At 53.5% G+C, this 26,284-nt stretch overlaps 1 protein-coding gene across 1 annotated transcript in view; it reads left to right on the top strand.

Annotated features, from left to right (window-relative positions):
* The first annotated feature begins 828 nt into the window (after positions 1-828).
* Positions 829-26,284, top strand: part of PODXL2 (podocalyxin like 2) — a 28,857-nt gene continuing 3,401 nt past the window's right edge. Inside the window, exons 1-7 of the mRNA XM_032194004.1 lie at positions 829-932; positions 10,392-10,685; positions 17,936-18,831; positions 19,882-19,956; positions 22,611-22,767; positions 24,274-24,335; positions 25,811-25,990. Coding sequence (XP_032049895.1) covers positions 878-932; positions 10,392-10,685; positions 17,936-18,831; positions 19,882-19,956; positions 22,611-22,767; positions 24,274-24,335; positions 25,811-25,990 — 1,719 coding nt within the window. The 5' untranslated portion in view covers positions 829-877. The remainder of the gene's footprint in view (positions 933-10,391; positions 10,686-17,935; positions 18,832-19,881; positions 19,957-22,610; positions 22,768-24,273; positions 24,336-25,810; positions 25,991-26,284) is intronic.

Genomic DNA, 26,284 nt, shown 5'->3' with positions numbered 1-26,284 from the left:
CCTCGCTCAGGGCTTGAGATATTTGATATCGGCGTTGCCTGCCCTCCTAGAGTAGTGTGATGAGAAAATTGTTCTGAGAACGAAGAAAAAGGCACCTAGGTGCTGCTGTGGAGGAAAGCTTGATGCCCAGTGAGCCTGATACCCTATGGAAAGGGACTGATTTCTTTTGGGGTCCTTCAGCTTGGAGTTACAAGGTATTTGCAGCCCTGTGAGGCTTGCGTTTTGGGTAGGTCTCTCAGACATGAGGCTGTGACTAGACTGGGAGCTGCGTAGCCCCTCAGAGGTGGCTGCTCAGGGGCTGGAGGCCTGTGGGATGTGAGTTGGAGAAATGAAGTTGCTCTGGGGGAGAAATCTTCCCTCATGAAGCGGCGCAGATACACACACAGCAGATACACGCACCGTGCGCGGCTCTGTGACCCACAGGTGAGGCAAGGTGCGAAGCAAGACACCTCCCTGCGTGCTTTTCCACCACAGGGCTCAAAGGGCCCGAGGTCTGATCCCATCCCCGTGGGGATCCCACCGAGGGCTCCCCGCTCCCTCAGCGCCTGAGGGACACCCGCGGCCCTCCCCGGCTCCCACCCCCCACCGCCGCCACACGGAGGCGCGGGGGGCCGGGGCCCTGCGGCCGGCTCGGGGAGGGAGCGGGGCACCGAGCAGCGCCTCCACGGCCCCCGTCAGCCCCGTGGAGTTTTTTTGGGGTGTGTGGGGGGGGGGCAGCTCCGGACGCCCCCTCCCCGTCTCTCCGCCCCCGTAGCGGCAGGAGGAGGAGGAGGAGGAGGCGGTGCCGGGCCGGGCGCGGCGGCGGCGAGGGGCAGAGCCCGGCGGGGCGGCCCCGCTCCCCGTGAAGAGGCGGCGCGGCAGGGCAGCGGCCGCCGCCATGCAGCCGCTGCACCGGGCCCCGGCGCTGCTGCTGCTGCTGCTGCTGGCCGCCGGTGAGTGAGGGCTGGAGGGGAATGGGGGGGAGCCGCCATCCCAGCGGGAGGGTGGGGGCAGCCACCGGGACCCCCCCCTCCCTCCACATACACACACACACACGCTTCCATCCCACCGGTGCCGTGCCCTAAAGACCGGGGGGTGATCCATCCCCGCCCCGGGGTGGTGGCTGGTTGTCCCCCGGTTGTGGGGTGCCCGTGGGTTTTGCTCGCCACAGGGTCTCCAGCATCGGTGATGGGGTCCCCGGTGGGGACCCTGCACGCTGTGGCCGGTGCCGAGTGCCCTCATGATGCCGTGAGGTGAGCTGCCCGCCACGGAGGACCTTGCCCACACCAGGGCTGCCCCCCAAAGCTCTCCCTTGTGTTTCTGGCTTCTTCTGGCATCGTGGGGATTTGACCAAGTACCGCAAAACTGCCACAAAGGACGGGGGGCACCACAAATTGCTCCCCGTTCCCCCCCCCCCCCCATCTCCTTCCAAGAGCCTGCCCTTGAAATTTGGAGGGGAGGGAGGGTGCCGGGGAGAGGCAATTGAGCTCAGGGATAATCGTACCCGGAATAGTTGCGAGGGCTTTGCGCCTGTTTTTAAATCATCTGGGGGAAATTTCCCAACAAAGGGCTCCCCTCCCCAAGACTCGTGAGGCTGCGGTTGCGCTCGCCCTCCCCACCGCCGGCTCTTTTGTACCAAAATCTGGGCAGAGCGGAGCTGGGAAACAGGAGTTCGGAGCGGGGACATCTGAAGTGTGGGGGAGTCTTTGTCTTGAGTCATTCTGGCAGGGAGGGAAGGGCTGATTTCCCAACCAGTCGCTGTCTTCCAGCACGACCGAGCTGCGATACGGTGACATCCAGCCCCCTGGCACGTCTGTGTTATTGCCCCGATCTCCTGAAAATGTTGGTGGGGGAATGTGTCATCTGGGAGCGCTGGGGAGTCGCTCTGTCCCCGAGCTGTAGGCACAGCGCCTTGCCCCTGTGGTCTGGGGCTCCCTAAAGAGAGGGGATAAAGGCTTTTAGGTTGGCAAACAATAGTGAGCTTAAAGAGCAAAATGGATCGAAAAACCTGTTGGGGTTCTCTGCCAATACTCCGTGGCACAGAAGCCCCAAGCTTTCCCTGGGCTGAGCTGGGAGCCAGCTCCGTGTTTCCCTCGAGGCTGGCAGTCCACATTAGGGAAAACCTCGGGCACAGCTTGCAGAAGTCCTTTAGCTGCATCTCGTCAGGAAACCCGTGTCCCCAAATTCTGCCAGACCTCTGCCTCCTCCAAGGAGCAGGGCAATGAGCATGGGCAGGACTAACCATATTCCTATCCCACTGTTCTGCCATTTCAGGCTGGCCCCGTCCCCACACTCGAAAGCTGCATTTGCTCTACGAGGAATGGACAGGGACCTCGTGGTGGTTTTAAAATCTGGCACCCGAAAGGTCTACAGCTGATGCTGCTCTGCTGAGGGAGGGTGTCTCTTTTTCTGCACAGACTGCTGGAAACTTTCTAGCGTTGCTGTCCAGCTGGTGATGATACGGAGGATTTGGGTCCTTGGATTTCCCTGTGATCCTCTCTGCTGTCCTAGCAGGGAGAGGTGGAGGGATGGGAGACGAGGGGCAGCTCAGTTCCTCACCCGGTGAAACTGGTAATCCTGGTGCGTTGTGGTAGCTGGACTTGGATGGTCAGGCATCCCTGGAGACCTGTTTTCCTACCTAGCTGGAAGGTCAGAATTAGAGACAAAGACTGCTGAGAATTTCTAAATTGAGCCCATTTTGGTTAGCAGCTTTGCTTGGTGGTTAAGGAGCTGTTCCAGTCTGGCATAATTCACTGCGCTGTGGCTTCGCTTCTCCAGTCCCACAAGACAGGCATGGTTAAAACCCGAGAGCTGCAGGCTCTGCGTCCCTGGTGCCGAGGGAAAGGCGTGCTTGCAGCTGCCTCCTGGGGTCAGGAGCCTCTGCAGACCCTCGGGACAGGTTGAAGGTGCCCCACATCGGGGTCCCAGGGGCGGGATGGGCATCACGTAGGTCTGCTGGCAGAGCATGGAAACATCTCTCCGGGCTCTTGGGTATCTGAGCCCCTTTGCTTTTGCAAGTAGGAAAATGATGTGGTTAAAAGCAGGGGAGAGGGCAGGGAAGCGGTCTTTTCCCTCTCATTGTCTCCCCAGGTGCTTGTCTGCATGTGGGCTATTTATTATTTTTTTCCCTCCTGCCTGCTTAGAAGATTCCTTGTTAGCAGTGTGTGAACAGCCGGAGCTGAGGGAGTATAAATCAGGACGGATGAAAATTCCCTGTAGTCAATTTTTCCTTGGCCTCTCCAGTGCCATAAGGAAATGTTCATTTAATTATAGGCATCAGGGGTAGAAATAACTACATTAAGCCCTCAAGGGGAAGCTGCAGGCGACAAGCTGCAGATCAGAGCACACAAAAGTTTGTGTTTTTTTTTTTTCCCCCTCTGCTCAGCGTGGGAAGACGCTCCGGCATTTTGTGGGTAAATAAGTGAGCAGGAGACACAAAGGCAGCCGGGCCGCGGTGAGAGGGGCTGCGGGGAAGGTGCGTCGTGGCCCGCAGCTGGCAGTCGGGTGAACTTGCCTCCAGTCCTCGCCGGCTATTGAAACACGTAATCCTGAAAGAATGGAGAGAGGCTATTTGTCAGCCACGCAGCCCGGGCAGAGTCGCACAGAGGCAGAGGAAACACATGCGCTGGTTTGTTCAGAGGGCCCGGGATGCTGGCGAGGAAGATGCGCCCTGCTGGCGCTCCGACCGGACCCCGCTGAGCCCCGTTGTGCCTCCCAGGATCTGGCTGCGCCTTCTGTGCTCAGGGTTGTGCCCGGTGAGTCCTCAAGTCCTTTGGGCTGAGCTGGTGTCAACGGCTTCTGCTCCTTTGGGGTTGTTTCTGGAGGGATGTCCCTCCTGCCTGCTGCAGCAGTGCTTGCCCTGCCCGGGCAGGGAGGTTTGCAGGCGGAGCAGCCACGCACCTTTACTTGGTGTGCTGGAAACAGGACTGGGGCATGCAGCCCAGACAGAGCGAGCAGTGGGAGCAAAGGCCTGGCAAGGTGACTTCTTGGCAGGCAGTTGAAATGTTTTGGGCAAAGGAACCCGTGGGCTGTGTTGTTTTGTTTTGCTTTGTTTGTTGTTTTTATTATTTTTTTTCCCCCAGATCAGTTGCTTTCATCCTGTGGTCTGTTAGCCCTGGGGGCTTGCGGGCTGCTTTGAGGGTGCTGAGGAAAGGTAACCGAGAGAGGTAAATTCACTTCTGCTGCGTGCAACTGCCTACCTGGCGCTGCGTCTCCCCCCGAGCTGCGACCCGCCGCGGTTGATAGCGAGGAGCGCGGAGGAGCAGACGCGGCAGCAGCAGAGGAGGGAGGTGTGAAGGCTACGAGACGATCCGGGGAGGGAGCGAAGGGAAACAGTCTGCGAGGCTGAAACCAGGCATGGTTGTGACGCCCGGCACAAAGGGCTGATGGAAGGGGGGATTGGGGCTCGCCTGAGCTGCTGTGGCCTGGTTCTGTGGGGTCTGTGGGGAGACTGGCTCTGCTCAGAGCGGGCTGAGGGTCCCGCAGCCCTGTGAGTCAGACCCCAGTGCACATCTGCAGCTGGTTGCAAAAGCAGGTCGTGGTACCTGCGCTGCGTGCTGGAGGTGTTCCCTGCTCAGTGTGTGCAACATTCATGCCCTGCTCCCCATGTTTGAGCTCCCTGGTTGTGCTGGCTGTAAAGATCTCTGAAAGCTTCAAGATGCTGGCACAACTACTGGGTGCTTTAGGATCTCCTTCTGAAGCGTTGCCTCACTGCAAGGGCTTCGTGAGCTGTGCCTCGTCACCTCCTCAGTGCAGGACCTCTACGTGCTCGCCGTGTTACTTCTCCCATTGCTTTCCAAAATGTACCAGGGCCGTGAGATGGGGGAAGGCTTCGAGGGACACCCGGTGAGGGACCTGCTTGCTGACAGTACCGGGAGGATGGCAGTCTGACCTTGTTTGCTGAAGTCCTAATTAGAGATGCTCTCGGATTAGGGACCTGGCTGGGTGTGTGAGGGGTCTGGTGCACTGGGAGAGCAGCAGCAGGGCTGGGAGAGGTGCAGTGCTCCAGGCACAACTCCGAATTAGCACCAGAATGACTTGTCTGATAAGTGGCTGTCCTGTCTGCACCCTGCTGAGAGCCCAACTTCAGGTGAGAGTGAGGGAGTCAGCTGGGACAGCCCTCAGCTGAACAGCATCACGCTTCTCCTCTTCCTCTGTCTGCAGCTGGGATTTTTTTTTTGTCATTTAAATCAGCGCCGTGTTTTGTTACGTTCTGTGAGCGTTTGTGCCTTGGCAGCTCTGCCCGGGGCCTCTCTCCTCCCTGCCCTCGGGCCCTGCTCCCCAGCTTCTGCAGACAGTGGTCTGGGGGAGGGCAGATCCCTGGCAGATGCTTCCCTCATCTGGTCATTGTGCTCCTGTCCCAGCCGATTATCGGCAAGTGACCCATTGCTGACCCAGCGCTCTGAGGAAATAACGGTGTGGGATACCTCCGGGGTCTGGGCTGAGCCTGAAAGGAAGGTCAACGGCAGCGGGGCCAGATGGACACCGTTGGGGCTGCCCTGTCGGCCACACCGAGGTGCCCTGGCCCCATCCCTGGTACCCGTGGTGTTGTGCAGGCTCTGCTAGCCGGTGGTGAGAGCCAAGGAAGTCAGAGCACGTGCTCCAGGCAAACGCTCTTCCCCCCAGCCAGGGCTGATCCTGCCTTCCTGGCGGTGTGTTACAGTCCCAGCACTGGAGAAGGAGAGGTGAAACCAGCTGATACGGCTGGGAGATGGGCAACAGAAGGGCACACAACCCCTCTGTAGGTCACGCCAGTATGATGACATCTTATAGGATGTTGGTGTTATTTCCTTGGAGAGAAAACTGAGGCTTGCTCGTTGTTAATTAAAAAGCAAGAAAATTTTAAAGGCCGCTTGACACAGTCGTAGCCAGATTCCATTTCACGTCCCCAAGTCCCTCCTCTCATTTCAGCTGGATCCAGAAATGACTGATTTCCTCTTTCCCTGCTAGTCCTGCTCAATAGGCCAGTTGGGAGCTTTCAAGCAGCTGCCCCATCCCGTGGAGAGGTGGCTTGCCTTGTGGCAACGGGACGAAGTGGTTCTTGGTTGGCTAAGGTAGAAAACGCTTTAGGGTTCTTCTAGAGTTGAGCACAAATGTGAATCTCCTTTTATTCCCAGCAGTTTGGGAGATAGGCGGCAGATGTTCTTTCCTCGGATTTTTTTTTTTTCTGCTATTGAGCAAAACTCCTCCATCTGCCTTTTTGGGCTCTTATGTCGCATCCTCTGCTGAGCTGAGCAGAGCAAGCTCCACTGCTGTGAGCTGAAGCCATTTTCCAAGGCGCCGGTGGGATCAGCGACCAGCAAACTCCCAAACGTGTGTGTTCACCGGGCTGGTGCTTCTCCAGCGGCTGTGGCAAGGTAACACCAGTGCTCCCTGTTGTTGGAACTGCCCCGTTCCGCTCCTCGTGGAGGTGAAGCCTCTTCAGCAAGGTCGGTGTTCCCTCCACGTGTCACGTTTGTGGGTGCTGCCAGCTGGAGAGCTTGAGAGTTCGCAGCCAGAGCAGGAGCTCCGGCGCTGTTCCTGCCGCACGCTCCCTGCCTTTGTTCCCTCTCCCCGCGCCGCTTACCTCTCCCACTTCCCCTGTGCTCTGAGCTGGGGCTGGTGTTGCCTCCCGTGCTCACATCCCTGCTGTTTCCCCGAAGGCTGGCTGCCCTCTTTAGCATGCAGAGCCTCATCTCCTCCAGGTTACGCAGAGGTGCCGCAAAAATAGAAACGAGAGACAAACGCCCCATTGAAGCAGCTGGCGAGCCCTGGCTCCGTTCCCTGCTCCCTCCCATCTCCACTCGCAGGGTTTTATTCCCGTTTCTTTTTTTTCCTACTGTTTGATTTGCCTTCTAAAATACCAGACTGGAGACTGATGGCTACTGGAAGTCGCCTGATCCCTGTTCCCCATCCTAGGAGGAGGAAGACGGCGAGCTGCTGATTCCTTGGGTTGGGTTTCTCAGCTGTGCTCCCCGGCCTCCCAGCTCAGCTCGGGCTTTGATTCTTTCTTTGCCTCTGAGTTGACAGCTGCATTGAGCTCCTTTATCAGATGCTTGGAAGAGAGAGGGGGAAGTGACAAATGTGTTTGGCACCCCAAGCCTTTGGGTCGGTGCTGCTGCAGGTGCTGAAGGTTTGAAGCGGTGTCAGGGTGCTGTCTGCAGAAGGTGCCTTGTGACATTTGGGCTGGTGCTGGGGCAGGGAGTTCCCCCAGGCTGACCTCTGCACCCCGTGCCTGTGGGTCAGCCCCAGGCTGCTGTCCTGCCCCACATCCACTCCTGGAGAAACCCGCCTTGCTCGGGCCGTGTCTATTAATGCCTCCTGCTCAGGGATGAGGCGGTGTAGTTTTATCTTGGGCTGGGGAGAGCAGAGCATGCCAGTAAACAAGATAATGCAGCTTAAGGGGTTTTAACGGGGTAAACACTTCAGAGTTACATGAGGGTAAGCGAAGTCCCAGGACCTGAGCTTCCTGCAGGGCTGGGATTAGCTCCCTGGTCCGCCACGAGATGTCTGTTGTGGGGCTGTTGGGCCTGGAGGCAGCACAGGCTGTGCGTGGCTCGGGGAGTAGAAGCGAGAAGCTTGAGCCATCCCTGGAGCTGGCGCAGGGCTGTGTGGTGAGGCTTTGCCCAGCTGGCAGGGGGACCTGGGCTGTGCATAAGTAGGATCCAGGCGGTTTTACTCCCAACTACGCCACGTTTTCCACATCTCCTTGGACCTCTGCTGTAGTCTTTCCCCATCCTTCTGCTCCCTTTTTTCTGGATAACTTGGAGGATAACGTTCCCTTTGCACCCCTCGCTGCTCTGTCACGTTTCCTCAAGCTGTAAGCTCCTCAAGACGAGCGCTGTCCCCAATTCAGCTGCTCAGGGCTCAGCAGTGCCCCGTTACTGCTGCAGATGCTCCAGCTCTCCTGTGGCAGGCTGGGGAAGCCCAATCTGGGCAGCAGCGCTTCGGAGCCTGGTGAGCACCGCTCAGTCGGTAGCACAATGGCTGGCTGGGTCTCTCTGACCAGCCCACTCCTGCACAAGAGGTGTCCAATCTCTCATTTCCAGCTGTGGATTTCACTGTGTGTGGCTCCCAGGGAGCTGGCCTGCCCCCTGGGGTGCCTCGGTCGGCTCCGTGATGCTGCAGCAGCCTCCTCCTGCCCCCCTGGTGCTCTTTTGCCGTTTGCTTTTTGCCGCTGCGCTGGCCTCAGCCGGTTCTTGCCTTGGATCAATAGAGCAAAACAATCGAGGCTGGGGAGTGCAGAAGCCTGACTCAAGTGTGTATGGGAAAGAGTAGCCAATGTTGGGTTTTGCTTGGTTCAGAGAAGAGAAGAGGTAGGCGGAGAAGGTCAGAGCACGCACAAGGCTCAAGAATTGCATTTCTGGGCTTCCAGCCTTCCCAGGGCAGGGCTGGTAACCAGCCTGGCAAGCGAGCAGCAAGTCCCAAACATTTTTCTGTGCTAAGAAGCCAATGTTTTCAGTGAAAGCACGGGAGCCAGCCGTAACTCATCTTGGCACTTGCATTGATTTGAATTTGTCCTTCTGGACGTGGTGGTGGGAAGGAACCTTGGGAGGTCGCCCAGGCTGTGCCCTTGCCTGCAGGCAGATTGAGCTCTGCCTGAATCATTCCAGGCCACGTGTACCCAAATCTGCGTGCGGCATCCAGGTGATGTCTCAGCAGTGCTTTGTAAAATCTCTGTTTCTAATGCTTCAGGACTTTGCAAGCATTTTCACATGTGCATTCCAGTGATATCTCGGAGACACTTCTAACACAGGAGCTTCTCTTAAGACGTTTCTAACGGATGGCTTCCTATCTTATAGCGGAGAATGTTTGGTGCTATTTCCCAAGGTGGTGACTTAACCACTTTGCAGTGTCCCTTTTTGTAATATTTCTGTTATTTCCGTCCTCGGCATCACCTGGCTTTATCTGCAGTCTTTCTTTGTAGTGAGGATGTCTCCTAGCTTTGTTTCCTTGGCTAATTTCATTATCTTGCTATTAATTTTTTGAGCCAAGGTCACTTAGGAAAATGTTAAACACCACCAGGTCCAAGGACAGACCTTGAGGATTTCTACTAATAGCCTCCCTCCAGCACAAGCCCCTGTCGGTTTTTCTGTAGCCAATGCCTTATGGTTGCCTGACAGTTTATCAACTAATTGCTGTCTTTTCTTGCTTCTCTTGTACTTCGGTGTGGGGCACATCATCTGATATTTTACTGAACTCCAGATGGAGTAGATCTGCTGCACTTCTCCAGTCTAGAAAATCAGTTATCAAAGCAAGATACCAAATTAGTCTTTATTTCAGCATATTCAATTAGTTCAGTTCAGTGACTAGTTCATTAAAAACTGAAAAAAAGACGAGTATAAGCTGAGAAAGCAGGAAAACTTGTTCTTTTTTTTTTTCTTTTAATCTACAAATAAAAATCAGCTGTGAGAGGATGAGATCTTCTCATTTTAATGCACTGAAGAACAGAGGGCTAGGAAGCCCTCAGCTCACCCAAATTAGCTACTTTGCTTGCTTAAGAAAAATGCTTTAAATGCAAAGTGTGTTTTGGTAGATGTATTTTTTCTTGATGTCCCCGTGCTTATCATGGTTTTTATCGGTTGAATAAAGCCACGTTCCAGATGCTGTTTGCCTGCATTTTGATGGCAGTTCAATATGCATGTGAATGCACCTTGACACAAATCACAATTAAAGGCTCATCTAGGAATCGAGGAGTGTCAGTCAAACTTCCTAATATGCAAAATGGAAATACCAAAGTATATAATTGTTCAAACAAAAGTGAAAAATGCCACCTGCATCCCTGCTCGGCGTTAGGTAGCGTTTGCTGTTAGTTGCATTTAATTCTTACCTGTGGCAGTCAGCCTGCCCTCAGGAAAACAAAAGATGCGAATGCAAAATGAAGTTCAGATCAATGGCTTAAAAATAGATTTCCAGCCTTCGGATTTAAAACCTGATTAATATTGATGATTTAGATAATTTTGGTTTAAATCAATCCCCCTGTATAGAATACAGCTGCGTGTCGGGAACACTGGGGCGAAATCTTGGCTGGGTGACAGTGGAATAGAAAAACTGGCGTTGACTCCGCAGAGCCAGGGTTTTATGCTGTCAGTACGAGCCTTTCCACCTCCTCTCCGGGATGGGTGACTCACAAGGCACCTTGTCCTTTCAGGGGGGGGGCAAAAAGCCCCCAAAAGGCTGCCCCATCACTGCCCCATTGAAGGGAATGCCTGGGGCTGAGTGGCTGCTTGGCAGCAGCTCCTCGGGGCTGTGAATGCTCCTCTGTCTGGCTGTGAATGTTTCCCCAGAGAGCCCGATTTTCCTTGTCAGCTGAGCGCAGCCCATGTGAGGGGCAGGTTACCCCAAGGCAGGTTGCTTTGGCAGGAGCAGGTTGTCTGGAGACTGGCCTTCTGCTTGCCAGTCCTCTCTGATGTGGGTTTGTTGCCTCTGCACAGGGACTTTGTGCCTCTGCCTTGCCTCCTCGGAGGAATCGACCACTGATGGCCTCACTTCAACCTCCCTGCTGGAGTTTGCCATGATGTCCCATCTGGAGGCCGTGAATTCCCACGAGCAAACCAGCCCTGAGGCCACCGAGCCTGATCTCATCCCTGGCTCTCTGCATGCTGCCCCAGGATCAGGCTTTACCAGCGAGGAGAACGAGGAGTCCAAGATCTTACAGCCCCCGCAGTACTTCTGGGAAGATGGGGGAGAGCTCAACGACTCCAGCTTGGACCTGGGACAAGCAACAGGTAGGCTATTTTTACCTTGTTCTTCCTCTACTCTCCACCAGAGCTTCAGGGAGGCGAAGGGATGCAGGGATCTGTTTTCCTGCTTTGACACAACTCTTGCTAAGAGGGGTTGAGATTAAACGTCAGCTCTATTTTCTCACCTCAGTGCCTGATGTGTCCCCAGTGAACCCTGAGCAAGCACAGGCTTTAGAAATCAAGTTACAGCTGAGCCTTTATTCCTGAGCTGCTGTAAGGTTCCCTGAGCTGGGGGGGGGGAAAAAGCATTGCATCCACCTAGTTTCCCATTTGCCTCACGCCCTTCTTTCTCTTTCACTCCTTCTCCCTTTTATTCTCTTTTCTCTCTCTCTTCTTTCCATTGCCATCAATTAATTACGATCTAAAGGTCTCAAGACCCTGGCTCAGAGATCAAGGCCATCTGAGGGTTTGACTCGCAGCTGGATCCCCTGGGCCAAATCTTGTATTCCTCACCCTGTGACTTCAGTGGGGATTTGGCCCAGCAGTAGACAACGGGTTTTTTTCCCTTGGGCAGCTCTGCCCCATTGCTGTCCTGCCTGCTCGCTGGAGAGTCCAAGGCCATGCTGAGCTTTCAGTATTTCTGCTTGCTTTCCTCCGTGGATGTTTTTGAGCCTTGGTCCCCTCAGTGGTCTCCCCTCTGAGTCCCTTGTTGGCTTTGAGGTGTTCTTGGCGAGGGATGGGAGGAAGGAATCTCTGCAGGGTTTCCAGTAATTTAGGAGATTATTTTGCATACTCCTGCTCTTAAGTGCCATGTGGGGCATGTATTAAACATTACCCAGTGGCCAGGCCTTCAGCCTTCTCCCTCCTCCCTTCTCCAGTATCGCTGCCTCCCTCCCAGCAGGTCTGACTCAGGTCTGGAGTTAGAAGGCAGGAGTCTTGTTTTGGTCTCACCTTCACACCCACGTCTGACCTTAGGAAGAGCTGTGCTCCCCCAGGGCCGGGGTCTGCTGCAGTGCCCCGACTGGCAGCGCTGTGCCTTGGGCTGCCTGCTGGGGCCCAGGCCGTGCTCTGGAGGACAAGGACGATCCCAACTGAGGTCTCTGAAGCCCTCTGCTCACTTCATTGCCCTTCAGCTCCTCCAGACACACTCCCGTGCCCTGCTCGCATGCGGCCCCAGGGCACTTGCAGGGCTGGCCGTGGGGAAGCCGTGCAGATGCTTCCTCTGCAGCGATGCTCGCGGGGGATGTTCCCACCAGTGCATCCTTGGGACATGCTCTGGCTTAGCCGCTCTCACGAGCTGGCAGCGTGCTCAGCGGCGCTTTTATTGGTGTGCCAGCAGGCACCTGCGTGTACTCCCAGATCTGGACGTGACTTGGAGAACAGCGTGTGCTTGTGCATTGAGAGCGAGACGCGCCGGGTACCAAACCCAGCCTTGCCTCTTGCACGTGCCTCTCCCCATTTGTATGCAGAACATGCTCGTCTCTCCTTCCGTTCTCGCCTGCAGTGCTTTCCTACACGAACAGATGTGTTCTTTCAGCTGTCCTTTACACATACCCTGCCCGATCCACTGCCCAGTGCCTCAGTGCGTCCAAGCGCTGTTTTTTTTTTTTTCTTTTTCCCCTGGCCATTGCTATGTCCACAGCTCATGTCTCAGTGGCATTTCAGAACCTTGGTTAATAGAACAGTTTGAATTATTCAGGAGCTGGGAGCACATTTCTACTTAAAATTTAATTAGAAACCTGCTGTGTGTCATTTTACTATAAAGGATATTGTAATAGCATCCCTAAATTGGGCAGCCTTCTCCTGTCATGCAAAGCCTGCGCATGAGAGGGACACATAGCCAATGGTTCTTGTGTTCTGCATGTGTGACAGATGCCATGTGATACCTTGTGGAGCTGTGTAATGACATCTGTTAGGTTATTTTCAACCTATAAATCCATTAAACAGTTTCAAACAGCTGCTATTAAAAAAAAAAAAAAAGAAAAAGAATGTATACTGCAAGTTCTCCTTAAGTAGGATTTCTCTCAGAGTGACAGTGAAGTGTAGCCTGGCATAGCTGATATATCTGCCCCGGGCACAGATTTGAGACCCTGTATCAATCAAGGCACAAAACAGGATTGTTGTACTACCGGAGAGAGAAAAATTACTGCTCTGAAAGGAGACATGGAGCGCTGGCTTCCTTCCCTGTTTGCTGTAAAGACGCTGGGCCTGGAAGTGGTGGTCTTGCTGCAGATAGGCCAGATCTCCTGAGATTTCAAACTGGTATTAGTCATCTCTCCTTTTCTCTGTCCTTCTGAAGTCTGTGTGGGGAGACTGCTCTGCCTTTGTGTGACTTTGAGACTGAGAGAGATAAAAAGTAATAACAATCTGCAGCTGCTGCTCTTTTTTTTTAAAAGTGCACTCAAACATCCTTTAAAAATATTTCTGGAAAACATGTGGCATCTACAGCCACCTGTTAGTCCATTAGAAAGTGAGAACGAACTCCCACTGGCAGAGCACAGCTCAGCCTGAGGCTCTGATTCTCTTGAATAACACGCTTTTGCTGATGTAAGCTACAGAAGGGTAAATCTCTATTGACATCAGTGAACATCAGCCCGTGGAAGGACCCTGAGATTTGTCTTTTTCTGTCAGAGCAGACACAGAAGTGCACACGTGCACGTGTGCTAACCCATCGCTACCTCCTGGCTTTGCTCTTCTTGTGCAGCTGCTACCCAGTAGAGGTGCATCTGGAAAAGACAGAATTAGTCTGTTGGGAAAATGGATGCCATATCCTTACGGAAAAAAGCAGTGGATAACTGGTACTTCAGCCAAAAGGCAGGTCAGAGGAGCTGTGAACCTGCTGCTTCTGCATCCCACAGCCCTCAGGCTTCCAGGAAATCCAGAAACTGCTCAGGTTGTAGTTTGGGTTTGCCTGCTTTACTTCGCCTTTGGTATCTAATTGCCCCAAGTCGCAGATCAACCCTAAAGACGTGGTGGACCTTGCCTCAGGCTTTTCTGGCCTTCCTTTCCACCTTTTCCATCTTGTTTTTCCTGGAGGCTTCCATCTGTAGTGTTTTCTACTATCATGCTGGATTTCTGGGGGGAAAAAATGCACCATCTCTTCTGGCTTTAGGGGTAGAAGATCGGAGTCATCAGGACTTCAGGTTCCTTCCAGTCCCTGGTTTCTTGTAAAGGCGTTGTGTGCTGTCACATCCATCCTGGGGTGCTCCCCGCTTTGCGTTCTCCGTCAGAACACAGTGCCCAAAACGTTCTGCTTCCAATGAAGGCTCTAGAATTTGGCAGCCTAATTATTAACTGGTGGGAAGTGTGGGCTCCCAAAAACTTGCCAGCCTGGCAGTGGGCTGGCAGCAGGCTCGCTTCCTTACGGCCAGAGCCTGCACTTCCAGCTCCTGGTTGTGCATTTGAAGCCCATGGCGTGACTGTGCTGGGAGCTATCAAATACACTCTTACAGCTGGTGATTCACCAGGGTGGCGTGCAGCACTTTGGAGGAGGAAAAAAAAAAGGTAATCTTTTAATTATTCATAGTAATTAGTAGCAGGGATTTCCATGAGAGCTAGGATAAAGAATAGCAGGGCAGACGAGCTAGAAGCACTGTGTCCAAAGAAAAATAAGTTTTCCAACGAACTAAAGGGATAAAATCTCTTCCACTCTCAACTCGTCTCTGATGGTGAGATTCACTTCTTTCTGTGATGAATTATGTGCCTCTGGCCAGAGAGATCCCAGTCTCTCCCAGCCTTACTGAAATCTGCTGCCTCTTCATCCAGACTGACAGCAAAGCTGCAGTTGTTAATACCATCTTCAACGAAGCCTTAATGAAATGAAGCACCTGGTAAAGGCTGTCTCCGTAAGAAGCTTAGCACTGAGCAGCCCCCTGCCTGAGCTCCGCTCCCGAGATGCCTCCTGTTTATGCCCTGCTTTTCCGTACGCTGACGCGCTGGGTGAGCTGCCCAGGGATGAGCTGCCTGCACCAAGCCATTGCTTGCCAAGGCTGACCTGTGACTAACAGGGTTTCTCTCTGCGTAATGTTATTTTGGTGCAGATATCCCTGAGTGACTCCATGGTCAGGGGAGGGCGGCTTATTCCAGCCTTATTGCAGATCAGGCACGGAGCAGAAGAAAGGTGTGGGTCTCGTTGGGAACAGCTGTAGTGCTGTAAAGTTCCCAGTCTCCACATGAAGCAACTTCCAAGCATAAGGAGAGGTAAAAGCTTTGCTGCCCTGGGTCTCTTTTAGCTGTGATTTCTTTGGACTTGTCTTGGAGTGGCAGCCAGTGACTTCTCCCCCCTCTTCTGGCAGATAAGGATATTAACCCCAACTGTTTCAGCTCCGCTCCCAGTAATTGCATTTTGCCTCCTTGTTATCCCCCTGCGATTCCAGTCGGGTGTAGCACGCCTTTTTGCAACAAGCCTGGCTGCTCTGCACGGTACGACAGCAAGCAGGTACCATGGCAGAACTGGCTGCGTAGGAAGCAGCAGGTAAAACACACCTTGTGCTTCGAGCTGCGTTGTGATGGAAGCCCAGGAATGTTCTTGTCTTTATTACAGCGCCGTCTAGTTATCAGTAATTCAATCACTGGTTAACGTGATCTCCCAGCTTAATCCGATAAAGACCTTATGGCCAGGTTATGCGCACTAAAAACGATGAGGCTCGCCCTTTTTCTGAGCTGTCTCGGTTGCTTTAAACAGTTCCTAGTGGCAAATGCAGGTTAGGGGACCTCGCAGGGCAATAATGGAGCCTGGCTCTTCGGAACGAAGGGGAAGCAGAAGTGTAATGAATTAAATGGCTGGCTGGGGAATCGGGCTCTGGCAAAGAGCCAGGCCCTGGCCCAGCTGGTGTCAGGGGAAGTTTTGGGATCGATTTCAGGAGAAGCAGGACGCCACCTCAGTGGTGGCTTCACAGAGGTTTGGAGCTCATGTTCGCCTCTCCCAGGGCAAATCATCTCCCCCGGCAGAGGAAACGAATCTGTGTGACCCGGCCCCGGGTCTGCTGGGAGCTGCAGAGGGCAGGGGGGCTGTGCCAGATGGTTTCTGAGGGAAGGGGTGATCCTGGGGGTCTTTGGAGGGCCCGGAAGGGGAAAACCGGGGAGGTTTGGGGGGAGGAAGGCAGCTGGATGCTGCAATGTAATCCTGCTGTGGTAGAAAGCATGAAGGGGGCTGCGGTGGCCTGGAGGTGAGGTGGAGGTGTGGAATTTCATATCGGTGAGACGGGCTCCCAGGGGGCTGGTGTGGCAGGGACACTGGGACAGGATGTGACCCAGAGGTGGGGCTGCCTGCTGCGCTCCTCTGGGCCATCCCTGCTGGGCTCTGGGGCTGAAGATGCTGAGAGTCCCGTGGGCAATTCCCCTGAGCTGTGTCCCTCGGGGAGAGGGCTGGTCCGCTGTGGCTTGGCTGCTTTTGTTGGTGGTTTGTAGGGGTGTGTGGTGTGCGCTATCTCTGCGTGTGGCCACAAGTTCCTCTCGTACTGCAACCTCCTGCTGATCTCAGCTGCAAGGCGAGCAGCTACTAGCGGTCCTTGGGAGATGTAAGAGGAGTTAAGGTTACAATCAGCGGGCTCTCACTGAAGCAGACAGGAGGAGGATGCTCCCAGCCTAGCACAGGGGACAGCAGAAAGGCTGGTGGCAAGTGGGAATGTTAAATCAATTCGCAGCGAGTGTGAGGGCTCCTGTGTCTGCTTCCACCTCGCTGGTTTGTTGCCCCGGAGAAGCAGTTGGGGTTTTGGTTTTCAGCTGCCTTGTGAGACAGAAGCCTGCTGGAGAGTGGAATCGGCTCTCCTGAGCTTCCATCACCCAGCAGAGATGGCAGAGGCAGCAGGACTTCGGGCTCCTGTAGATCTCGTTTGTGAAAGGGCAGCACGGCTGCACCACACGGGGCTTCCCCTCTCAGGAGCCAGCTGAGCTGTGACAACACCTTAAAAAAAAGGTCAAATCCGTGGCTTCAGGGACCAGCTGACAAGCTAGGAGTGTTTCCAGCTCCTGTGGGGCAAACCTCACGCTGCTTTTGCCCCGTTTGTTTTTATTCTGTGCCCATCTGCCAGTTCGTGCTCTCTTCCTGCTGGGAGGAGGTGCAGAGGAGTCAAGAATAGCTGCCAATGTCTTCAGGCAAGGGAGATGGCACACTGGATCACTGATCCCTTAAAATAATGCCTCATCTGACAGGGCCTTGTGTTAGAGGACGAAACCAGCATCGCTCACTTCACCCCCAGCACATCAGGGCGGGCAGGGTTCCTGCTGAGGCTGGGGTTTTCGGTGCAAACCCCGAGTGTCCCTGCAGCAGCAGAGCCCTGCGAGAGCACAGGAATCCTCTCCCTTCTCTTTCTCAGAATGCATGCTGTGCTCATCCTGGGGAGAAAGGTGATTGGAAACGGAGCTACTCAGGTGCACAGTTTCTCAAGGCTAATCTGTGCCTGATGGAACTCTGACTTCCAGCTTAATGTGCCTGATCTTATGGGTACTCTCCTTATTCTGCAACCACTTGTCATTGGGCTTCCACTCCCTGCCCTAACCTTACATTTGTGAGGTGTTTTTTCTCCTTCAGCACATTTGTCTAGCACTATCCCTTGTGTTCACGGTCAGAGCCACAGAACAGCTCAGGGCTGAAGTTGGAGGGAGGGGAGTTATATTCAGCTCCTGTTTCTGACTTGTGTATCCCTGCAGCAAAACTGCTCCTTAACGACATGGGAATCTCATGGTGCAGATATCTGTGGGATCACTTTTCTTCTGTGAAGCACTATACAAACTGAGGTTCTGCATTTCAGAGGTGCCCAGGTTGATTCAGGGTTTGGTGGCGTAACCTCAGCATGCCAGGGAGAAGGACGTGGTTTGCTGTGCTGTTGTTCTCTTCCCTAGTATTTCCCATTGAGCTCATGTCTGATGGCTCTTACAGCCCAGTATCTTTCTAAAGCCCACGCAGAATGAATCCCTGGGTCCCAGCCTGATTCCTAACACTCATAACCTCACCTGAGAGAATGCTGGGTGTCAAAGCTATTTGCAGCCCTCGTGGCTAGCGGGTCTGTGATAACACCTTCAGGGCAGAAAGGAGTGAGGAGAACGAAGGTATGAATCTTCCCCAGGGAAAGCGGGGTTCACTGGGATGGGGCAGGGAGCTGGGTGAGTCCAGGAGCATACCGTGCATTTCCCAGTGTGCTGCACTTACCAAGGGGGATTGTTCTTTTCAGTGGCAGAATCTCTGCTGTTTGATCCCATCTGTGACCAGCCATGTGCAGTGGGGACAACTCTCTGTTGTTCAGAGTTCACAGGTACTTAGCGTGTGACACGAAGTCTCTTGGATCTCTTTTTAGACTACAGCTTTCCTGCTGCCTCTCAGAAGGCCCTGCCGAAAGGGAACGGGACACAGGTAAAAGACAACTGGGAAGCAGCTACTGTCCATCCGCCGGCAGAATTTGTAGAGCCTGACTTGCACACGCCTTTCTCCAGCACGCTGGAGGAAGAGGAGGGGCTGCTCCCGATAGACCACTCGAGAGGAGGAGTGGAGAGCCTTCAGACCTCCGGGCCAGAGGTTACATCTTCTGAACCAGCGGGCCAAGAGGAATCCTTGTTCTCCGTCGTGTTTTCTACAGCTTCTGCCCGCCCAGGTGTTGTGACTGAGGCAGCTGTGGGAGGGCAAGAAGAGGACTCTGCTCCTCCTGGCTTAGACCTTGGGAGCAGCATGGGGCCGAGTCTCCTGCCAGTGTCCTCTGTTCCTTCTACTGCCGCTGCAAGGTCTCCTGGTATTTCGGAAGAGCCCTTTGAGGTGACAGATGGAGACACGTGGGCTGTCGGGGGAGCATATTCCGAGCAGACTGTGACTACTGCAAGAGCAGAGCTCGCAGAGCCCACGGTGGAGGCTGGTGGGGAAGAACATTCAGCCCGAGAGGAGTTCTTGGAGACAACGGTGGGGTGGGAGATGCTGGAGCCCACAGTGCTGACTGAGCTTGAGCAGCCAGCAGAAACACCCGTTTGGACACCCTCTCCTGGTGGCAGCTCCATAGACACCCAGACTCATTCTGGTGGTGAGCAGCACCCCGCTTCCCCTGCGGCTCCGTGGGACAGGGCTGAGGAGCCTGTGCAGGATCCTGTCTGGAATGACACCGAGTCAGCCACGGAGGCTGTGACAGCAGAGGGGAGCTTGTCACCGCAGGCTGGGGACGCCCGCATGGCCCTGCTGCCGACAGAACTGCCCTGGGATTCAGCACAGGTAGAGCTGGGAGGGGGCAGAGGATGGGAGGTTGCACTGGAGATATTTGGCAGGGTGTTTAATCCCTTACCCATACCAGCCCCCTAAGTCTGACTGGTGGAAGTAGCTTTTCCTGCTCATCCAACCCAGCCCAAACTGAATTTTGGAGGGTTTCTCACAGCACTCCTTAAGGTACCTGTGGTCCTTGGGGAAAGCCCTGCCCCCCTCACATCTTCCCTCCTGAAAAATCCTGCTTCTAATAAACACCTTCCCTCTGGGGCACACGTGGCAGCGAGAGCTCCTTGTTTTCTCAGACTTCATTATTGGAAGTGTCAGGACAAAAACGGCCCCAAGGATTTCTGGCAAGGGAGTGAGAAGGAAGTGCTATTTTTGTGGCTGCTGCCTGATGCAGTCACCAGATGCAGAGCAGGTGGAGCAGGGCAGAGCGAGCTATGAGGATGGTAGCCTAGGAGAGCCCGTGGGTGAGGAGGCGTGAGGTGAAGTGCAGCTCCTGAATCCAGCAAACGGGCAGCTGGTAAAGGCAGGATAGCTAGGACGAGCAGGTTGGTGGAAAAAGTACCAGGGAAGGCTTTTAATTTTTCTTTCTGCCCCCAAAGTACTTGGGACCCTGAGTGAGTGACTCAGTCCTTCTGTGCTTCCTGCCCAGGCTGCAAAGAACTGCCCTCTCTCACCAGTTTAAGCTCTCCAGGGGCTCCTGGTTAGGTTTTGTGTTAAGAATTGATCACATATACAATAAGGCTGCACGCTAGAGAGCTCTGCATCGAGTTCTCGACTCATGCTAGGCTCTAGATATGAGGGGAAGGTAAGCTGGGCTGTGGGAAGCTGGCACAGTAGCCTTGTGCAGCATGTGCTAGCACTGCAATGAAAGCAGCCAGTGTCCCGCATTACAAATGGAAGGGTGAATCCTCCGAAGTGCAAAGGGAGTACAGATCCTTCCTCTGAGAAGCATTTCTCTGGGGCATGGCGCAGCCCCGTGTGTACCCCGTGCTTTCAGCAGAAGAGCTGCATTCGCTATGCAAACCCAGCTGTCTTTACGTCTTGTCTTTCCAGGTGATCTGCAAAGACTGGAGCAACCTTGCGGGGAAAAACTACATCATCCTGAATATGTCGGATAACATTGACTGTGTAAGTCAGTCCGCGGAGACTTGCTGGCATGGGAGGAACGGTGCTGAGAGGTGTGGAGGCAGGCGCAGCTCCTGCTGTGTGCTTTCACTACAAAACATTTTAAAAGCACTAATTCTCAAAATCCCTACAGAGGCTGTGGAGAGAAGAACAGAAATATTCCCGTTCTCCAAATGGGGAAAGAGTGGGTGGATTTCACTCAGTCTAGACCGTGTCAGTTCCAGATTGGATTTTGACTAAGTCCTGGCTGCCAGTTTGTGCGTGTTCACCTGGTCTGTCAGGAGACATGAGAGCTTCTAACTTTGCACCTCTTACTTACAGGCAGTGTGGCAGGGTTGAGGTGTGACCCTTCCTCCCTGTCTTCCTTTTTCTTCTTTTCCTTCCAGGATATAGGAACATTCCTCTGATGGCTCAGAGGAAAAAGGATTCCCCACTTGCAGTGTGAATGGTTCAGTATCAAGCAGCTGTCTCTAAATCTTCCCTAAGTGCCTCTTGTTCCCACCCCGTTATCTTGTGTGTTATCTGGGACTGTTAACTAGACATGCTCTGCTAATCCACTGCCTGTCCATCCAGCCCCGTAAAGCTGCCATTAATTCACGAGCCCAGAGCCCCTTGTGGATGTCTGGTAAAAGGGCTCATTCACCTCTGCCGGGCCTTTTAGCAGGCACTTTAAAACCAGTTGTGAAAGGCCTGGGGTCAAGGTGCCTTTCATAATTCTCAGAAATGATTACGAGCCTGACAGCCTGAGACCAAAATATTTCATCAGGGAGCCCCGCTCTGTCCTTGTGCGTCTGCACTCCTGCTTGTTGCAGCTCCTGCCGAGGGGAGTGGTTTTGTTACTGCAGGGTGACCCTCCTGCACTGACCTATTTCCACTAGTGGTGAGCTTGTGGTGTGTCTTTTTAGGGCTCAGGGTGAAAATTCTGGGGGCAGTGCAAGCAGGTGATTTGCAGCACAAAGCATGCTGCCTGCTGTACAGGTGGATTAAAAGTCAAGCCTCATTCCTCCTGACTTCAGGCAGACAGGTTTGCCCTTTGGAGAGCCCTAAGTGTTTCTGTTGCAGTTCGGAATTTCAACTCTGAAAACCAGTCCTTTTTCCTCCACATCCACCATTCCTCTTTCTACCATCTCTGTGGAGTTGAAGTGCTTATTAATTTTGCAAAACGTGGTAGCTTCCTTGTTGTGGTCTTGTGTTGTTTAAACCAGTGGAAGGGCGAGAGCTGAAAAGCAGGCGTGGAGATGTCCCTTGACAAAACTGTGCCTTTACTGGTGGATCCTCAGTTCTGTCATGCTGAAAGAAGGAAGTGCCCTGGGACAGGCAGGCCTGAACTGTTTTTCTACTTGATTTCATATTTCAAAAAATATTTCCCAATGGGTCATTTGTACTTTTTTCCCCTTTATGTTGACAAGTGTCCCTTAGAATCTGTATTTAACATGAACATTGCTTCATTCCCTGTCTCCCATTACCACTTTGCATGGCTGAAACTGGAATCAAGCCTCCTCCTCTCCACCACTGCTGGCACAGTTTGTTTCCTACCCATGGCAATGTGCTCACTTGGGGCAGTTCACCTGTCCTCTGCCTCCCCCTTTTGTTTTCTGGTTTCTGTGTCCAAGGCCTGCACTGTTTGGATTTCTGGGGCTGTGGGGCAGAATTTGCACTGCAAGTGCTGTATCTGAAATTAGCACGAGGGGATTCCTCAGGTATTTCCTCTGTTTTGATGCCTGATCTGGTGCAGTGCTGAGTCCCACTGAGAAGCCGAGGGACAGGGAGGGTGCCAGCCCCTTGCAGTCACACTGTGAGCTTCAGTGTTCTCCATAGCCCCAGGCTCTCACCTGCTGCAGGGTCGATGCCTGTATTGCAGGTTGCAGCTGGCAGCTTGACTTCCCAATGGGAATTTCCATCTTCCTGAGGGGCAAGGCAGTCGTTTCAGTCCCTCTTGGCACATCTCCCACTCAGTATTCCTGGGGATTGTGCCCGGGAGAGGACTGCAGGATCTGACCTGACGCTGGGAGGTGACCGCCACGTGGCTCACGTGCATTCAGAGGAAAATCCATCAGTGCTCTGCAACCTCTGCTTTCCCCGTGAGGAGAAATCTCACCCCCGTTGTCCCTTTGCTCCTGGAGCCAGGCCCCAGCCAGCGGTGTCTCTTCCAATTAGGCCATTTTCGGCACAGGCCTGTGCCTGCCCTGAGCGCTTCGCATTGCCGTGGCAACGAGAGCTCTCCATTTTATTAATCATCTGCGCGGCCTTCGGGTTGACATGGCAACTGGAGATAAGAATAGAAACACACGAGTGGGAAAAGCAGCAAAGGAGCCCGCCGAGGGATGGCTGGAGCATGGCAGGCTGAGCTGCGCCCGCTGACCGGCGCTGGCAGTGGGGAGAAGCCCGGCTGATTCCTGCCTTACGTGGTGGTGGTGGTGGTGCTTCACAGTCCCTGTGTGTGGGATTTGGCGTGGTGTGGGGTGTCCGGCAGCCGCAGGAGCCCAGCAGGAGGGTTGGTTGGTGTGTCCTGAGAGCTGTGAGGGGGAGCATTGCACCAGGTTTAGCATTGCTGGCTTTGGGGTGCAGGGGTTTTGCCATACAGACACATCAGCCCTGCGGTGCTACACCTGCCCTGTTCCCACTGTGTGCTCACCAAGGTCCCTTTCCTGTGGCAGGAGGAGTTTCGGCTGGAGAGGGGTCCCCAGCTGTTGGCGCTGGTGGAGGACGCCTTCTCCAGGCAGACGGATGGACTGCAGGACCGCTGGCTGATCTCCCTGAGCAAGCCCAATGAGAACGAAAAGCACTTGCTAATGACACTGGCGGGGGAACAGGGTAAGTGCGGGGAGGAGGAGTCTTCCTGTCATGGGGGTTGTTTTTAGGGGGCTCTCAAATCCCCTAAGTGGAGCTTTTGCTCTCCCATCCCCTTCAATCCCTCCAATCCCAAGCATTAAATGGACTTGAGGGATAGAGTGGGCTCTGAGGACTTAAGACCCTTTTTCTTCACATCTTCCTTCTGGCTTGTCCTTCACTGCTTGCACCAAGCTCTCTTCTGCACTTTGCTTCCTGCTTCACTCCCGCTCTGGATTGCCTTCACACATCAGCTTCCTCCCCGTGCTTCTGCACTGTCTTCCATGAGCAGGCCTCTGCCCTGGCAGGGCACGGCAGCCTGCTCTTAGGTCACTTCGTAACTTATCCCCAGAGAAACTCAAACTGACGATGAGAGGTGAATTGAGCTGGGGAATTTTAACACCTTCATCCCCTTCTGGTAGGAGCATGCTTCTCCTGTACTGCTTCTGCTCTGTTCTACAGGCCTCTAACGTTGACATTATGGCCAACATAAAAAAAAAGCAGTATTCTATAATGCCCTGTAGTAGTAGGAATGTAGAGCTAATGTTTAAAAGATATTTTCTGTATCGATGCCTTAAATTATTACATCTCTCCCAAGCCCTTAGGCTGGACCATGTGCCAATGAAAAGGCTTAGGTAAGCATTTGCTCTTCTGAAATAAAGCCTTCATGCTGTAAGAGTGGACATCCCCCTTCCTGGAGGAAAAAAAAGAAGTCTGAACAGCAGCACAGCCAACCTGGGAGATATCCCTGCGTTTAGAAACCTCAGGAACCAAAGTATTTTCTGCTTTGAAGAGTTGTGCTTTTGTTCAGTCCCTCTTTTTACTGCTTTGCAAGTGAATGTAGAAATGGCCCTCAGCCTCTAAATCCTCCCTGGCTGCTCATGCTCGCCTGGCTTGGAGAACAACCCAGGAACTGTTGGGGAAGGAGGGTCCCAGGAGGGGCTGGCTCAGTGTGGGCTGGCAACTCCCTGGCAAAAGCTGTTCCCTGAAGCTGTTCCAGCACACCTCCTGCAGCCTCTGCTGTTGTGTCAGGGATGCAGCCTCGCCAGGGTGCCCTGCCGAGCAAAACGCACCTGCTGAAGGATGCAGTAGGTGAGCACGGGGCTCTGTGGGATCATCCTAAGTGCTGCAGCTCAGGATCAGAGCAGGGTGGCTGGACTGGGCAGCACAGGTCCCTGCCTCCACGACTCTTCGGATGTTGCTGCTCACAGAGCAGACGCAGATCCTGAGAGCTTCTGTGGCTGTCAGAAGGGTACCTAGGTGCCTCCAGTATCAGTTCATGCCTGTTTTTTTTTTTTTCCTTCCTTAAGAAGCATTTGGAGGTATCTTCAGTTATGGTCCTTGCATTCTTTTGATCTCCTAACATAAAGTACCAACGAATAAAAATGTGTGTTCCTCTTCCTTCATCCTGTTGGGGATTTTGAGTACATCTTAACCGAGTTAACGTGAGCTGAAAAAGCAGCACTGATCTCTCCCTTTCCTTCTTTGCAGGTGTCATCCCTACAAAAGATGTTCTCATGGCACTGGGAGACGTTAAGAGGAGCTTAGCTGAGGTGAGAGCCTGTCTGCCTGCATCTACCCTTCAAGACTGGCTATACAATTAAAATAAGCACCTTGCAAACTGGGAGCACATCTCAGTCTAACCGAATGCTGAACCCACAGCAGGCGCACAGATGAGTCAGACTCTTGGCAAACTCCCTTCTGCCCTCTCTGGTAGTTGCCAGATCATCAAATGTCTGCTCCCAGGGAGAGAGTAGCTGTGGGTTATCCCCTCTCTGCTTTTCTGGCTTAGTTTTGAAGCTGCTTTTCATAAATTCATTTTGTTGGGATACTTGGTCTCATACTTTCCACACTCTTGCCTGTGGGTGCTGCAGAGCCCCAGATTCAGCCCTGCTCACCCTACAGCTGATTTACACGTGCTGGCTGCTCCCAGTTGCTCAGTCTTTGCTGGAGAAGGTGGGAGGGGTCCATTTACTAGATGGGACACATGCACAGTCTTCCTGCAATCCCAGGCTCTGCATTTCACTTCTTAGGATGAAGACAAGAACTGTCTCCACAAGGGCAGGCAATGGATGCCAGATTCTACTGCCAGCTGCCTGTAGCCCTCACATATTCACTTTTACCCATAGGCAGCTTGGAAGAGGGCAGAGATGAGAACAAAACAGTCCTGTGATCTCTGAGTTTGCCCCTTAGGCACTGATTCTCCTTTTTAACATTCCTGGAGTAATTCTGCTGACTTTAGCAGCAGAAATGGGCCACCACCTTGCTGGATGTCTGCTCCCAGGTTTTTCCCTGACCTAACAAACTGGTGCAGTTAGACAAAGCAAATTAAGTGCGCAGTGCGGTATTGATTGGCTTACACCAGGGACAGTGCTAAAAGCCAGCCCTGTAGAAATAGTGTGACTGAAGTATCAACACCTAGAACTGTCCAGAAAGAAGATTCCTGTTGGTGTAAGGTTTGACTTCTATGTACAACAGCGCTCCTGCATAAGCATGCATCCTACCACAGTAGCCCCACCGCCTGCCTCTCGCTCTCCAGCTCCATCAATAATGAAACGCTGCTCCCTGCCTTCACCTTGTGCTAGCACAAGCTTGGGAAGAGGCGGGAGGATATTTTCTTACCCCCATCATACTTGTTACTGAATTGATGTGTAACCTGTCTGGAGAGCACCAAGTCACAGGGAATGGTGTTGGGCTTTGATGACAACCCCAAGGGAACTCTGAAACTTCGGTGGTTTCTGCCATGAAAGCCTCCTGTCTCACACGTTTGTGTGAGCCTTGTGCAGGCAGCCAAGGCAGGGTTGTGCCTACTGTCATTTACGGATTTGTCAGCTCCCAAGGATGGTGGTGTTAAATTCGGTCGTGTTCCTTCTCACTGTGCAAGACAGCGAACATCCTGGCTCCCTAACCCTGGCTTTTAGTTCCTCTGCCCACAGTGACGGTCCTGTACTTAGGACCTGGAAAGTCTGAACAGGATCCCACCTGATTGCGGGCCAGGGGTTTCAGTGTGCCCCTTCCTTCCTTCCAGATTGGCATCCAGAACTACTCGACCACCACAAGCTGTCAGTCACACCCCAACCAGACACGCAGCGATTATGGAAAGCTCTTCGTGGTACTGGTGATCATCGGGTCCATCTGTGCCATCATCATCGTGCTGGGGCTCATATACAACTGCTGGCAGAGACGTCTGCCCAAGATGAAGAACATGGTGAGCGCTGGGTGGGTGGGGAAGGTGGCTGGACTCATTCCTTGGGATGGAGGGGATTGGAAAACTGGGAGAGATTGTTTTCCTTGTGCACCTTCTGAATGTAGCTGGATACGCTGCTGGAGCAGCAGGAAGCCCACTTAGGCATAAGAGAGATGCAAACCTGTGGCTCTTGCTGTGCTCATGTCTCCCAGGAGGCCAGGAGTAAATTTACCTTTTCCCACGGATGACCTGCAAAGTTCCCCTGACCCTCGTAGCCTGATCCAGTTGTGCCTTTCAGCATCACTAGGGCCTGTC

Source organism: Aythya fuligula, chromosome 10 (assembly GCF_009819795.1).
Source record: "Aythya fuligula isolate bAytFul2 chromosome 10, bAytFul2.pri, whole genome shotgun sequence".
NCBI classification, from domain to species: Eukaryota; Metazoa; Chordata; class Aves; order Anseriformes; family Anatidae; genus Aythya; species Aythya fuligula.
The sequence above is the reverse complement of the archived record's forward strand: the minus strand, read 5'-3'. Positions and strand labels throughout refer to the sequence as shown.